Source organism: Camelus ferus, unplaced genomic scaffold, assembly GCF_009834535.1.
Source record: "Camelus ferus isolate YT-003-E unplaced genomic scaffold, BCGSAC_Cfer_1.0 contig385, whole genome shotgun sequence".
Lineage (NCBI taxonomy): Eukaryota > Metazoa > Chordata > Mammalia > Artiodactyla > Camelidae > Camelus > Camelus ferus.
In genome coordinates this window covers 276646-291626 of record NW_022589126.1, presented here as the reverse complement: position 1 = coordinate 291626, position 14981 = coordinate 276646, and the positions used below count along the sequence as shown (strand labels likewise).

General features: G+C 53.0%; 1 protein-coding gene across 1 annotated transcript in view; it reads left to right on the top strand.

The window, feature by feature from the left end:
• ABCA13 (ATP binding cassette subfamily A member 13) overlaps positions 1-14981 on the top strand; it is a 149130-nt gene that overhangs the window by 44728 nt on the left and 89421 nt on the right. The window contains 6 exon segments of the mRNA XM_032476330.1: positions 598-667; positions 2068-2199; positions 7843-7980; positions 9155-9323; positions 11365-11583; positions 12218-12414. Coding sequence (XP_032332221.1) covers positions 598-667; positions 2068-2199; positions 7843-7980; positions 9155-9323; positions 11365-11583; positions 12218-12414 — 925 coding nt within the window.

The window sequence follows — 14981 nt, the reverse complement described above, 5'->3', positions numbered from 1 at the left end:
TTTATCTAGACAGAGTCTGGTTTCCTTGTTACGCATTCAGATGTTTCCTAGCAAATAAAAAAAAAATCTAACGTTGGTACATTATATTTTTGAACAGCAGGGACTTTTCCAATGAGATGTTTTTCTTCTTTTTTTTTAAACGTGGGACCTCTCCGCTGGAGCTGAAATAACATTTTCCTCCACTGCACCCTGTTTCTCGTGTAGAATCGGGTACGGTCTCCATCGGTCTCCCTGTGGTGCCCCCGAGGGCACTGCTTTAATAATAGAAGCTGGTAAATCGCTCTATTCCATTTCCCACTGTTTCGCGTTTCCGTATACAGTGCATTGGATTTATGGTGCTTCAAGCATCGCAGTAAAGAGAAATAATCCCTTTTAACATTAAAAACTGGCTTGTTACCGTGCTTTTCAGGATGGGCCGACGTACGGCTGAGGCTGGAGGTTCAGATGCTTAAAGCACCGCCTGGGGCAGTGGTTTGGCATCATTAGAGCCAGGATGTGCTGTGGATGCTTTATTGGCATTCAGTGCCGTGGCTTTTCTGTGGTCCCCCTCAGACACTAACGGGCTGTTTTCTCTTCTCTCCACCAATCTGCGGGCAGTGCCTCCTCTCCACAACCGCCTTTGGACAAGGAGTATTTTTTGTCACATTCCTGGAAGGGCAAGAGACCGGTAAGAGGATCTTTGTTTTAAAGTGACTCTCAGTGACTCACTCAGGTTTTGGAGATCTTTTGTTGCCATGTTGCAGTGGGAAGTGTCCGTGATAACGCAGGATGCTGGGAATGAGACCCCGGGGCTGCTTCAGCCCATGTCACACCTCCCACCATCCCGATGCCCTGGGTTTAGGGACAGTCAGGAATAACCACGGTGCCCTGTGCTTTGACACACCAGGTGCCAGCCACCCAGATCCCCCCGTGGCTCCCCTGTCACGCCCCTGACTCACCCGTGGTCAGCTTAGGGATTCCTCCAAGCACGGGCTGTGCACTCGCCCCGTCTCTGAGGTTACTGTTGGAGTGGAATCTGTCCCCCTGGGTCCCACAGCCACTTCTCCTGGTTTCTCTTTCTCGCTCCGTCTTTCTCGTGGCAACTGTTTACAAGTCTACCAGCTCTCTCGCCTTTCCCTGCAGAGTTCCTGGGTCCTGCCTGAAGTCCGTGACCCAGAAGCACATCTGAGAACAACGGTCGCCTCTATTTTCTCTAAATTAGTGTGAATTCAGCCTGCAATAATTATAAAATTTTTTTGGCCGCATTTTCCACTTCCACTGGGATTTTGGTGACCAAAGTCCTTGACTAGAGTGAATATATGTTTCTTAGATGTTTATATGGTTTTTGTGGTGTATTTTTGAAAACACAGAGAAAATATATTCCATGTATGAGACTGAACTCCAGAAGTCCTTACCTTAGCTGCTGGATTTGCCTCCCTCTTTCAGGGCAATGTGTTGAACTATTCGAAACAGAATATGACAACTACATTAACTACATGTAAGCCTGAATGACTTAGCCTGAATTCTTTGAACACATTTTTAAACCACTGCCACTGTTAGACCCTTTGACTATTTTGGACCCAGTTCCAACAAGGACAAGATGTTAAAACATGCATTTCGTTGAGTTCTAGGTACCAGAGAAAATTGAGAAAGGTAACTATTTCTCTTAAATTATATTTTAATCCAGCAATAATGTGCAAAGACACTGTAAGAAAATACTGGTTCGTTCCCACTGCAGCTCTTACATACCCTGGTTATGTGTTTTCAAAGACCAAGAAGCATAGTATAGAGTTCATCTTTTTTAAAATATGCTCATTTTTCCTAAACATTGATTATTTTAGCCGAGCAAATAAAACTAGATATAACTAAAACAGTCTTTAAACATTTTTAACTGTTAGAGATTCAGTTCACACCGCCCCCCACCCCCAGCTCTCCTGGAATCAGTGAGAGTCAGCAAGCTAACGTTTCACTGGAAGACTGCGGCCAGTGGTCCTGGCCTTCCCTCTGTTCCAGCAGCGTTCAGCTTCGCCGGCGCCTCCGGGACGGGGGAGGTCATCTGACCCTCACGCTGCCCTCTCTTCCTTGCAGGAATTCAGTGGAGCAACATGTACCAGCCCCCGGGACAGGCAGACATGACCTTTGGCTGGGTTTGCTGGATGCTCCTCTTGGATTCAGGCATTTATTTTCTGTGTGGATGGTACTTGAGCAACTTGATTCCTGGTAAGAATTCTGCACTTTATGAGATGACAAAATAAACTTTATAAACAGGTTGAAGAGGGGAGGGGGTAGAACTCAGTGGCAGAGCACGTGCTTCACATGCACAAAGTCCTGGGTTCAATCTTCAGTACCTCCATTTGAAATAAAAAGTTAAAAAAAAGCCCAAAAAACAAACACAAAAACCCTAATTACTCCCCCCCTCAATTAAAAAAAAAATCATCTCAAAAAAGAATACCCAAGGGAAATTTTTTTTTTAAAAAGCAGATTGAGCCCATATATGTGAATATTAGGGTAATTTTTTTTTTAAATAAAACGTCAGAAGAGGAGCTGATGGGACTTATTTTAAAGGGAGTGGTAGGTGTTTGAGGAGAAGCCGGTGCATCTGGTCCTGAGGCGAACAGTAGAGACTGAGTGAGGACAGCCTGGAGGGGCCCGGACAGAGGCTGGATGGAGCCTCCCCAGCAAGGAGGCTTCTGAAGACGGACCAGACTAGACCCTGGTGCCCAGAGCATGCGTTTGAGGAAGGCAGGCCTGAGGGAGAGAGGACAGGGGAGGCTGGGGGCCCGTGGGTCGGGCCCCGCCACACCTGGGGCTGCCCGTGGTGGTGCAGCTTCCTTGGCGGGGCAGGTGCTTCCATGGCCCCCGTGGTAACAGTCCTCCCTGCTGGTTCGTAGGGAAGGAAGTGCCCACACCACCATCCTGGCTCAGCTCCCAAAATCAGAGACAGCATTTGACATTTTTTAACTTTCTATTTTTAGAAATAGCTTTTTAATGATGGTAGACCTTCTTGCTGACATTGCTCGTGATTTGGCTCTTTGCTTCCCAAACAACTGGACCTTTCAAACAGCATCTAACCTTTCTGATTAAGAACTGAAAAAGAGATTCTAATCATGTGCAAATTGGAAACGGAGGGTTGGGCAAAAAAAGAAACAAACTTTCTTCTGCTTACAGAACTATATTCCAGACCCGGAGGCCTCATGCCTCATTTAAGGATGAGTCAAAATCAAAATAAAATGGGTCATTGAAAAGATTATTTTGTGTACAAGTGGGAAAAGTGGTCCCCCAAGAGGTGGAGAGAGAGCAGCAATTAGAAATGAGATTAATTTTGGACAAATGTAGATGGCACGGTCTTGGTGTTTGAGTACCATTTAGGAAAAGGTGGATTCTAGGAAACCAGAAATTTAAAAAATTAGCTGAGAAGGCCAAGGTGAAAAGAAACTGGAGGAGGAACAGTTGGATATTAGAAAGAAGCCGATTGACATACGAAGGCTGGGAACAGATGTGATGTGGATTTAAATGCATCGAGTGGTGGTGCTGTGCCAAAGGTGCAGAGCGGAGAGCGGGTCCACGGGCTGCGGGAGGGGCTGGCATGGACACGGAGAAGACAGGTCGGGGATGCAGACGCCACCCATGGGGTGGTGGGCACCAGGACCTGCAGACCTCTGCCCTCCCCAGGGACGAGACACGGGTCCAGAGGGACTGCAGGAAGAAGGGACCTGTCATATTCCAAGGGGAAGAGGATCCTGGATTTGCAAAGGAAAGGCTCATGACTTGCACACAATATTAATCAAAAGACACCTGTATCTTGATGTAAAATGGCAGATGTCTTGCAGTCCACAGAAAAAGAGAGGAATCCTTCCCGCATAAAGACAGCAATGACGTCCTACCACCCTTGGCAACGTGGAGATTAACATCACATTTGACCACCGAGTCCAGAAGGAGTTGAATTTTCCCCTGAATCCTCCTGAACGGGAGCAGGACCCTGTGCCCACCCCCAGCCCCTGCCTCTTGTTTATAGGAAAGCTGAAATCTCCCAGCCTCCCTGAGTCACAGAAGAGCAGGCTCGAGCAGTTGATGGGGACAAGCTGCAAGCACTGGGGGGTGGCGACGACTCCGACCAGTTCAACGATGAACTGAAATTGTTCCTTCATTTCCCTTGGAGGCTTTCGGGGCTGAGCAGGATCTTTGCAGTTGGTTTGGGGGATGCTGGGTGCACCAGATTGCAGGCATTCTGATTAAAGGCAACTTTCCTTCTTGCTACCGCGGCTGTCGCCCCCAGGGTCATTCCCCTGCCCCTCCCTCAAATAGAAACCAGTTACTCTGATCTAAGTCTCAGGAGGCGGCTGCAGAGAAGAAGCAAGATCTGGTTAGAACCAGCGGAGCCCAAGATGGTGGGGGAGCTGACGTCCAGTGGACTTTGAGCCTCATTATACGTTCATTGTAATACACCCCCAGCGCCAGGACAGTTGACAGTTGCCATGACAACGACCGGAAAAGCCAGGGTACAAGGACTGTAAAACTCTAACAAGGACCAGTCGGCTCCGTCACACCCAGAAGGAGGACATGATGGCAGAAGCCTCCCAGAAAAGCCCACGGGGCCCCACCCACAGGGGCGCAGGTGCACGCGGAGAACCCACCAAGACGTGCAGATTTCTAGTTTCTAGTTTAACAATTCAGCAGACTGGTGGAGGCCCGTCTGGCTTTTTGCAGTAGGTGGTGCTATAGATCAAGCTTTTGGCCCCTCTTAGCCGAGCTGCCGCTGGCTGTGTTTGAGAGTCAGGACTTCCCTCCCTCCACCGCCTCAGCCAGAGGTGTCTGTGTCTGGGGTCACTGGTTCCTTGCAAATCCCAAAGTCCTAATTTATCCCTCCCCCTCTTCCTCCCTGAGGACCATAAGTTTTCTGTGTCCCTGAGTCTGTCTCTGTTTTGTAAACAGATTTATTTGTGACATACATTTTTTTTTTAGATTGCACACAAGTTCTTTCTCTTTATTTCCTTCTGTCTTTTATAGGAACTGACCCCTGGGGCTTGGTGTCAGACTGGGAGACCCCGCACAGACCCCGGGCCAACTAATTTCCCTGCCCGCGGGGCTCAGTGTCAACCTGCCAGGCTCCACCATCAACTCCAAGTGCACAGGCAGACATCTGGTCCCTCAAGCAGATTCCTTTCATAAACCCTTCGTTGTGGGCTTTCAATTAAATCTGAGTCTGCCTGATCCGACATCTTTAACTTCTTTCATCACTGTCGGGTTTGGGGGGCAATGCTAACTAGCTTCCCGGCCCGCAGAAGCCAGCCGGCATTTCCCCTTGAGGAGAAAAGCTCAGGGTAAACTGAGGGAGAGGGTGCTTTGCACATATGAGCGTTCCCAGTTACACTGGGGGATGTGAGCAGGGGTGCGTGCTTTTGGCGTGTGCACAAAAAAACAGGTGCAGATTTATGAGCAAAAGCAGACGGCGTAGGAGAGCTGAGGGGCCTCCGTGCTGACTTGAACTTGACAGCTCCCTCATTCATTTAGATTTAGTAGGTTAATTAGCAGGGGTTTAAAAGTTCAGACAGCTTAGACCTGGGATGGTTTAATTAGCCAGTCAACCATTAATACTCAATTTATCTCCAATTTGTTTTTTCTGAGTCTGAAAGGGCTCTCCCATCTCTGCCGTCCTTCCGTCCCTAGTTCAGGCCTCACGGTACCTCACCTGCACGATTCAGTGGCCTTGCACCACCCGCCCAGGCCTCCAGGTGCTCATTCAGAATCTGTAGCGTCCCGAGGCCCCTGAGTCCCCCTGCCCACCTGCTCTTCCAACAGGTGGGGCCGCTCAAGCCTCTGGTGGCAGATGTCAGTGACAACCACGGCCCCTGACAGGTTCCCTAGCAGAGCACTGCCGCTCGGCCGGCCAGAGGGAGAGGAACGCGGCCGCCCGCGTTTGCAGACTCGTTTTCCTGGAGTATTTGTGGCACATTATCTGTTATTCCACAAACTCCTCATTCAGGCATGTGTCCAGGGGCTTGGTCACTTGTTCCCATTAGGAAGTTAAGGAAGGTAGGGACGAGCCCCTGCTCGTGTGAATTCGGGGCAGCTTGTAGGAAAGGGCAGCAGGGACCGTCCCCGCTTCACGCGTGTGCTCGAATAGGCAGGTTCCGCGAGAGGCCGCCTGGGGTTAATTAACTGCGTGGCTTCTGCCGCTCCCCGGCCTCGTGTCCTCCGACAGCCTTGCTGGATGGACCTTTCACTTTGGGCCTGGAGAGGTGACAATGGGCGGTTGCAGGACCGTGGGAACTAATACAGGTCAGGACCCTGGACAGGGACCTGGGACAGGGACCTGGGACAGGACCCGGGACAGGACGTGGGACGGGACCCTGGACGGGACCCTGGATGGGACCCGGGACGGGACCTGGCACAGGTCCCTGGACAGGACGCGGGACGGGACCCGAGACGGGACCCTGGACAGGACCCTGGATGAGACCCTGGATGGGACCCGGGACAGCGCCCTGGACAGGACCCTGAACAGGACCCGGGACAGGACCCTGGACGGGACCCGGGACAGGACCCTGGACAGCGCCCGGGGGGCAGGACCCTGGACAGCGCCCGGGACGGGGGAGGGGGGTGCGCTCCTGGAATGCTGGCTGGGGTGTGACGTGATTATCCACCCTCTTCCTACCGAAGCATGGCCCTTAGTTTGCCAGGCTCGTGGAGGATGTCCCACCTGCATCTCCGTAACAAAGCACACAGACCGCAAGGCTTAAACAACGAACGTTCATTCTCTCACAGCCCTGGACGCGAGCAGGGCTGGTGCCTCCTGAGGGCGCTCTCCTTGGCGTGTAGTCGCCACCTCCTCCGTGTCCCCACATGGTCTCCCCTCTGTGCCTGTGTCTTAATCTCTACCTTCAAGGACACCATTCCTGTTGGACTGAGGCCCACCCATATGACCGCATTTTATCTTAATCACCTCTTTAAGGGCCCTTTCTCCAAATATAGTCCCATCCAAAGGTCTCAGGGGTTAGGACTTCACACGTGAATTTTGAGGGGGTGACACTTCAACCCATAACAGATGGTAAATATTAGACCAGATACCAGATCTCTCTTCACTTTCAAAAGATGAGGGGCCCCCTGTTTCCCTTTTTGTGATCATCTCTTTAGATCTTCTGCTTAGATTCTGCGTGGGGTTGCGTATCGCTCCTTTGCTTGAGGGTCAAAAAGTGCTAAAATATAAAAAAGTCTTTCCGTAAGCCTTTATTTCTTCAGTCACATGTGGAATTTAGACCCCTCATCAAGCTTAAGCTAGAACGGATGTGTTACAGAGAACTGAGACATGTTTCTTATTAAGCCCCCTTTGGTTTCGACATGTCACAGGGGCAAAGTGACTAGTAGCTGGGCTGAAACGAGTTTGGAAGGCATGCTTGAGGAGCGGTGAGACGTGCCAGGCGGAAATGGTAGCATTATGAATTCTTCCTCCTCGCTGGAGTTTTACTTGGTGAATTCCTCCGTGCTTTTAGTCCTGTCTAGTAAGCTGTGCAAACACCAAAGACAGGCGGAGTGACACCTGAACAGGGAGGCAGGGGACATTTTAGAAATCATTTAATGCCAGTCTTATTTTTAATAAGTACCTCTCTGTTTAGTGAACAGCTGCTCAGAAGACCTTTTGGGGGAAGGGGATGGGAGGGCCCTAGCAGGCAGCCCGGGTCAGGGCTGAGGAGAGAAAGGGCTAAAACTCTGTCCCCGATTGTCACTGGTTCCTGTATGGGATGTGGACTGAACATTTTAAGATGGAATCACATTTTATAGTAATTTGGTTAAGACATTCAACTACAGAATCTTCTTCTACGTAGAAAAAAAGTACAATCTGATTTTAACTGCATCTTATTTTTTCAGGAACGTTCGGCTTAAGGAAACCATGGTACTTCCCCTTTACCGCGTCCTACTGGAAGAGCGTGTGTGGTCTGGGGGTGAAGAGGGAGCGCACGCCGACTTCTGATCTGTTCTTCGTCCGTGAGAACTCTGACAGTAAAGGTTTGTAATGGGTAGCTCCGTGCGATGCGTGGTTTCCCTTCTGGTCAGTGTGTTTTTGATTCTCACTTCCGGCTGAGCCCTGTGTGGACACTGTCCCCTAGTGCCCCACTCTCAGGCCATCTTGGGCTCAGAAACGTGGTGGGGCCAGGTGGCAAGAGAGAATCCCCTGGTGATGTTGACCCCACGTGGGCTGGGGACCCCAGTGCCAATGTTACCTATTGCCCACAGCATCCTTTCTGCGTTCTGTGCATTTGTGCATATCCTATAGATTTTTTTAAAGGTTATTTTGGTGGGGCAGGAAGTAGGTCTGTTTAATTATTTTTTTAGTGGAGGGACTGGGGATTAGAACGCAGGACCTCGTGCATGCTAAGCATGCACTCGACCACTGAGCTGCACCCTCCCCGCAGTACATGTCCTATAATTCAGTTGTTTCTAACATGGAATTTGGGTGAAAAATCAGAGCAACGGTGGACGGCTACCACCAGATAACGTATTTTAGGATTGCATTAATGTATTTTAGAATGTACTTTAGAATTTTCAAAGCGTTTCACAAATGCTAGTTTATTCAGTGCTTCAGAGAGAGAGAGATGATATCACTGCCCCTTTCGAAGGAGGAACGTGCTTCGCAGGAGACCAGCCCTCCCCGCCCCCGTCACGCCCCATCCCTGCGGGGCTAGGACCTCAGCAGGAATCCAGAGGTGAACAGGCTCCCACCCCAATAAGCCGGGGCTGCAAAGAGGTTCTCTCCTGGTGGCACAAGCACAGTAGGGCTGTTACAGGAAATCTGGAGCCCAGCCCCACCCACTAGCTCCCCTCCTCTGGAGCCCATCGCTCCTGGACAGTGAGGTGTGTGACCCCCCTGCCTGTTACCGTTCCTGTGCACATGTAGATAAGCACGTGTGTGTGTGTGTGCGCGCGCGCGCGCAGGCTTTTTTTAATTCTCTTACAAAATAGGTAACACAAAGGCCCACAACTTCGTACTCAGCAATTTCTCTTAATTTTTGCCATTATAGAATGTGCCTGTTGATTTCGGTAAAGAAAGATTTTTGAATTGCTTCGTATGTTTCTCAGACCTTGAATGCAAGCCCAAGGTGGCCCACTGGATTTTTAAGGGTGACCGTTATTTGGGGGGCTTTGCAAGTCCTCTCAGGGTGAATTTGCATCTTCCTCCCAGACTCATCACTGCAAACCGGGGAAGGAACCCCCCTGGGCGTCACCCTGGTGTCTGTGACCAAGGAGTATGAACGCCACCAGCCGGCGGTCCGAGACCTGACCCTGACCTTCCACGGAGACCAGATCACTGCCCTGCTGGGGACGAACGGCGCCGGGAAGACCACCGTCATGTGCGTCTGTTTCACCTCCTAAACCCCGGGGTGATGATTTTTGAGAACATGCGTTTGCCTGTGAGACGGGAGGCTGGGTTTCTTCTCTTCTCCTTTTGTTTGGTCTCAGTGCAGAGTTTAGAGACGTGAGGGAAGGCAACCCTCTCTGCAGAGCTGCCCGGTGCCCTCAGCTGACAATCACGCTGTGGGTCTGGAGCAGACTCGCAGGTGGAAGGGTGGATTTTGAAAAAAATAATTCTCTTTTTATTTCCTATGAAATGTTCGCCACGTTTTTATTTTGGTCTTCGAAAGCCCTGTGACACTTTTTTGTCCTCCTGCTGAGATTAATTTTGCTTGCTTCTCCATAGAAAGATAAAATTTGCCATGTTTGCACATTTTTTAAAATTGAAACTAAAATTTTTTTATTTTGAAAGTTACTTTTCATGCAACTTTTTAAGCACCCGAGTGGTTTTGTTTTTCCCGTTCTGCTTTTTGTGGGGGTGTGTTTTTATGAAGGCTTGATGTTCGATTTGGGATCCAGTGGCTCCAGGTTTATTTAATGAAATCAAATCATGAGATCCCAGAGAAAGAATGAACTCAAACCATCTCAGCTCTGAGCTGATTGTGCAAACTGGGCTGGTTTCAGGCCAGACCCCTCAAATGACTGAATTTCTGTTTTGAAAAATGACTTTCTTTTTGTTCTGTACGAAGAGGACTGAAGTACCCTTGGACAGAGCAAGGGAAGGAACTGTGGGCTTCAAACTTACTAAGAAAAGTAGAAAAATAACGTTCGTAAAGCTTCAGAGGTTGCTTATTGAGAATGAATTAGAGAGACACGGGCAGGTCTCCTCTCTTCCTTGGTTGCCGGAGGCTTCGCTGAGTACTTTTTTCGTGTTTGGAGGCTGGGGAAGTAAGCATTGCTCCAGGAATGACGCAGAAAGCCAGCGTTCCCCGTTGTGCTTTTACTGACGCACGTTTCTCACAGAGAAAGCCTGGCGTTTGTGCTTAGCGCAAGGATGAGAACAATTTAATTAGGCGTGTCTCAAGGTTTCGAGGGTCCCTGGCTGCGTGGCTTCTGACGACCCCTCGAGTCCTCCCAGTGGGCGTCTCTTCCTGGTGGTTCTCGGGAGAGGCTGGACAGCCAGTTCCGGGGCCGGGTGTCACTGTGCGAGGCCAGGAGGTCTGAGACTCACCCAGATCGTGGCCACGCGGTTCCTCTCTACGCCCCGCAGCCCACAAAGAGCGTTGCCCGTCAGGTTTACCGAGGGGCCACGTCTGTGCGTCCAGCGGCATGTGTCTGAGTGTGCCGTTGGGTGACACACCGGGCACCTGTCCCCCCCGAGCTTCCTGTCCCCCCTTGGTCTGCCGTGGGTCGCCGTGAAGTCGCTGGCTTTCTGTAGAGTTTCGTGTAAATGTCGCGACGCCCGGCTTTCTTCCTGGGGACCGGCTCGCGGCGACGGCGTCACGGCGGCTTGGGCCTGAGGCTGCTGCTGGGGGCTGAGGTTGCTTCCAGTTCCGGGCGACGGCAGAGAGAGGGGCTGAGGACACTCACGTCGATGTGCTTTAATCTCGTCCCATCCGTGGCTAGAAGGGGACTTGCTGGGTCCTGGGGTGGACGTGCCAGAAACCTTTCAGAGAAAGAGAACAGGCCAAGATGTGAGTAACCCACTCCCTGAAACCGGGCAGCCCCGAGGCTCCGTTTCGCCGAGCAGACAGGAGCGTGTCTGGGACGGGCCCCTCGGATGGTTGCGGATTTGACGGGACAGGTGGCGCGGCGTAGACGAGGGACAGCAGGGCCGCAGGGCTGGGAGCCGAGGGTTGCACTTCTGCTTGGCTTACGTCTAACTGCGAAGACTTAAGTAAACATGCTGGCTCCTTCACCTGCTTCCTCATCTGTGAGAACAAAGGTGGGCTAGGATCGGGGACTCCCGCGCACGCACGACGGTGTGTGATCACAGCGTGGACGGGGTCCTGAGCCCTGAGCCCACGTGTCCAGGGTTAGACCAGCCAGCACCCCGGTAGGCTTCCCGCCTCTCCCTGCCTGACGGGTTTTCTCCGGCAGATCCTTGCTGACCGGCCTCCACGCCCCCACCTCCGGGACCATCCTGGTCAACGGCAGGGACCTGCGGACCGACCTGCCTGCGGTGCGGAGGGAGCTGGGGCTGTGTCCGCAGCGGGACGTCCTGTTCGACGACCTCACGGTGCTGGAACAGCTGCTGCTCTTTGGCTCCATCAAGGCCCCGCAGTGGCCCCGGGAGGAGCTGCGCCGGCAGGTCGACAGGTGAGCGGCCGTCACCGCCGTGTCCCCCTGCTGTCTGTCCCAGAGGGCGTGGGAAGACAGGCTTTGCAGACGTTCACTTGGGGATCCCGCAGGCGAGTCCCTGGCATCTCACCCGGGTCTGGGTTCAGATTTTGCAGCTTTCTAGAGCCCAGCGGTCACCCCCTCCTCCTGTCCAGCCTCCTCCTCGCTGCCTGCTTGTGGCCACCACAGGCTGCAGCTCACGGTGGGGGGAAAGGTTTCAGGAAGGCGTATGTGGGTGACGAGGGGGTGGGCATTCACGTGAGGGCAGAGGGTGGGAAGGTTATGACTGGGGAGAAAAGAGAGCTGGTCCACAGTTGCAGGTGCCCCTCCCCACTGGGAGGCCTTCCTTGTGCTGGGCATCCGAAATCAGATCTGAAATCCGTCCCGGGCCTGGAAGATCACTAAGGCGGGAGAAGAGGGGTTTCTCCCCGCCAGAAGGCAGACCTGGGTGTGCAGATCTGCACGTGGTGTTTCATGGAAACATCCCCCTTAGGCAGGAAGGGGGACTGGGGCAGATTTAGCGCAGGGAACGGAGGCCATTGCAAGTCATTATTCACGGAGTGAAATCTGAAGCATGTGCGGAGGAAGAGCGAGGGCTCCGGTCTCGTTCCAGGACCCTGCGGGACGTGGAGCTAACCCAGCACCAGCACAAGCAGACCCGCGCCCTCTCGGGGGGCCTGAAGAGGAAGCTCTCCATCGGCATCGCCTTCCTCGGCACGTCCCGGACGGTGGTTCTGGACGAGCCGACCAGTGGCGTGGACCCTTGCTCCCGGCGTGGCATCTGGGACATCCTTCTCAAGTACCGGAAAGGTGGGGGCTGCCCCGAATTCTGCCGCCTGTTCCCACAGGACCGGGGCGGAGGGCAGGGAGGCTGTCGGGGAGGAGCCTCATCGTGTCCCACATGAGGATCCATCCTCCTTCTCAGGAAAGGTGTGTGCAGAGGGGCGCCCTTCACGCAGCGTCTCTGTGGCCCCGGGGTTGCCAGTCCTGTGTCTGATCTCCCGAGCCCGTCTTAGCAGTGGTGTTATCAGTGCACGTCACCCGTGACGTCCACTGATGTCCGGTTCGTCCACGTCGTGCTCCGTTCTGGAATCATTCTGGAATTATTAGCAGAGGGGTCCCAGCTGTAATCTGGGGAAAGCCATCATCCCTTTTCTCAGGGAGGAAACCGAGGCACAGAGAGAAGGGTGTGGGATTCGCTTACAGCCGCGGAGGAGGCTCGTGGGTTCCGCGTGTCTCACCCGCATTATTGACTGTTTCCAGTTTAGGGTGTGTCGTGTGATCCCACTGTCGTGAGATGGACAGTTACTAATTTCCAGCTTCTGATTCTTTCAGTGGTTCTGGCAGCTCCGAAGCATTGCTGTGGGATTTTTTGTTTTTTTATATAGAAGCATCGGAATTTGGAAAGAAGCGTCAGAAATAAAGAAACATCTTGGGGCTGGTTGGCCAGCCAGGGGCCGTGAGTGGCAGGGTGACCGTGGAATCTTGTAGAACGTGGTTTGACTTTGCTTGTCTGCCTGTCGAGTACAAAGCCTTCTCTGGGCTTGACCTGAAGCGGGAGGTTAGGATTTACTGCTTAAGAAATGCAAACAGAAGGGAGCCCAGAGGAGACGTCAGATTCTCTGCTTAGGGCAGGAAAGCTGCTCCAGTCGGCCACTGGAAGCTGGGATCTGGGAGGAGGGGGAAGGTGCAGAGGGGACGTGGAAGGGCCCTCCTGTCCCTTTCTGTCCCAGACATGCAGGGGGTCGTGGAGGGAGGCGACAGAGGCGGGCAGACATGCTCTCCGCTCCTTCCTGGGCGTTGCCGGGGCAGAAGCGGGACCAGGAGAGTGAGGCAGTGTCGGTGGCCCCGGGCTCATCTGATCTGGTGCAGCCAAGCCGCATCCGAGTTCACAAGCAGATCGCCGGCCCCGGGCGGTGGTGTCCTGTGCGTTCACGGGTCCCCAGGCCTCGGCGCCGACCAGGTGGGCCGTTGAGGCCAAGAGCAGGGACCCTTCCAGAAGCCCTGCCCACGCTAGGAAGCTGGGGAGGGGCAGCACCTTTCCGGAGAGGCGGGGGATGGTGACCACATGGCCACTGGAGGTCCCAGCCCTCGCTCACTGCCACGCAATCCCATAGCCCTCCTTCCTCCACTTACCTAAGCGCCCTTGGGGGAGAAAAGTCAGAGGGCAGAAATGAGAAATCGTCACCCTTCAGTGCAGGAGACTCTGAGCACCACCCCTAAAGGGGCTGATGAGGTTTTGAGAAAAAACTGATTTCAACCTGACGCAGTCATTTCCTGGCCACCCTGAGCCGGGGCTGCTGCAGGAGACAGATGCGAGGCCCTCATGCCTGCTCGCGTGCATTGCAGGATGCATTCAGCGTCACCGGCTCGTGAGTCTGGTTTATTTGCAGAATCCCGAGGGCTCGGCAGGCGGAACGTTTGAGTCATGAGCCACAATTGCGCACGTTCACTTGCAGAAAACCCGATGTGATGAAGCTCTCAGGAGCAGCGAGCTTTCTGCAAGCTCTGTCGCTGTACATCAAACATGTCCCTCCTGTTCGCGGTCGTTTAGCTGCCGTGGTCTTCGGAGGAGTCCCGGCACTGATTGCAGTGAAAAATCAATAGGACGGAGGCGGAGGTGGAGGGGACGAGTGGTACTCGGAGGAAAATATGTTTTCAGGAACCAAAAGGATGGCCATTTCTGGAGAAAGCCCCAAATCTCGAGGCAGCCGTGCAACGGCTTTGGAAAAATAGATCGAAGGGTAGGGCTGCGTGAAAAGCAACGTTCCCTGCTGGGCAGAGAGGCCGTCTGCCAGAACACAGAGCATCATCGGGGAGTTTGATCCCTGTTTCTTGCTGAGTGATGTGCAGCGCTGAGCTTTTGATCACTTCTGGTGTCAAGGTTCTCACGTCTGCCTTGGAAGGACAAATAAGGAAGGAAAGGTTCTCGGAGCAGAAGGCGCCTGTGACAAGCAAGCTCGTCAGCTCCATCACGTCCCTGAGCTGCGGTCCCGAACGACTGGGAGAAATTACCCAGCGCCTCTGGGCTTCAGTTTTCCCCTTTGCAAACGGGGACGCCTCCACAGCTTGCGGGGTTGTGGGGGACGTCGAAGTGCTGTCTGTGAAGACGTGTGGCTTGGTGTCTGGCCCGCGGGTGACCCGGGGATGGCTCGTCCTTGTCACTGTGAAACAGACAAGTGCAGATGACGGTGGGGAAGGCCACGTTCAGAGGAGCGGGACTCACACACCGTCTGACTCGGCGGAGAAACTGGGAAGGCTGGCCTCACAGAGCAACACTTGTCCTTCGAGGTTTGGGGTGTGTCCTGAGTTACTTAACGCCCCCCGAGATGCCCTTAATGCATCAAACATCTGTGAACTTGATCTGCACTTTTTCT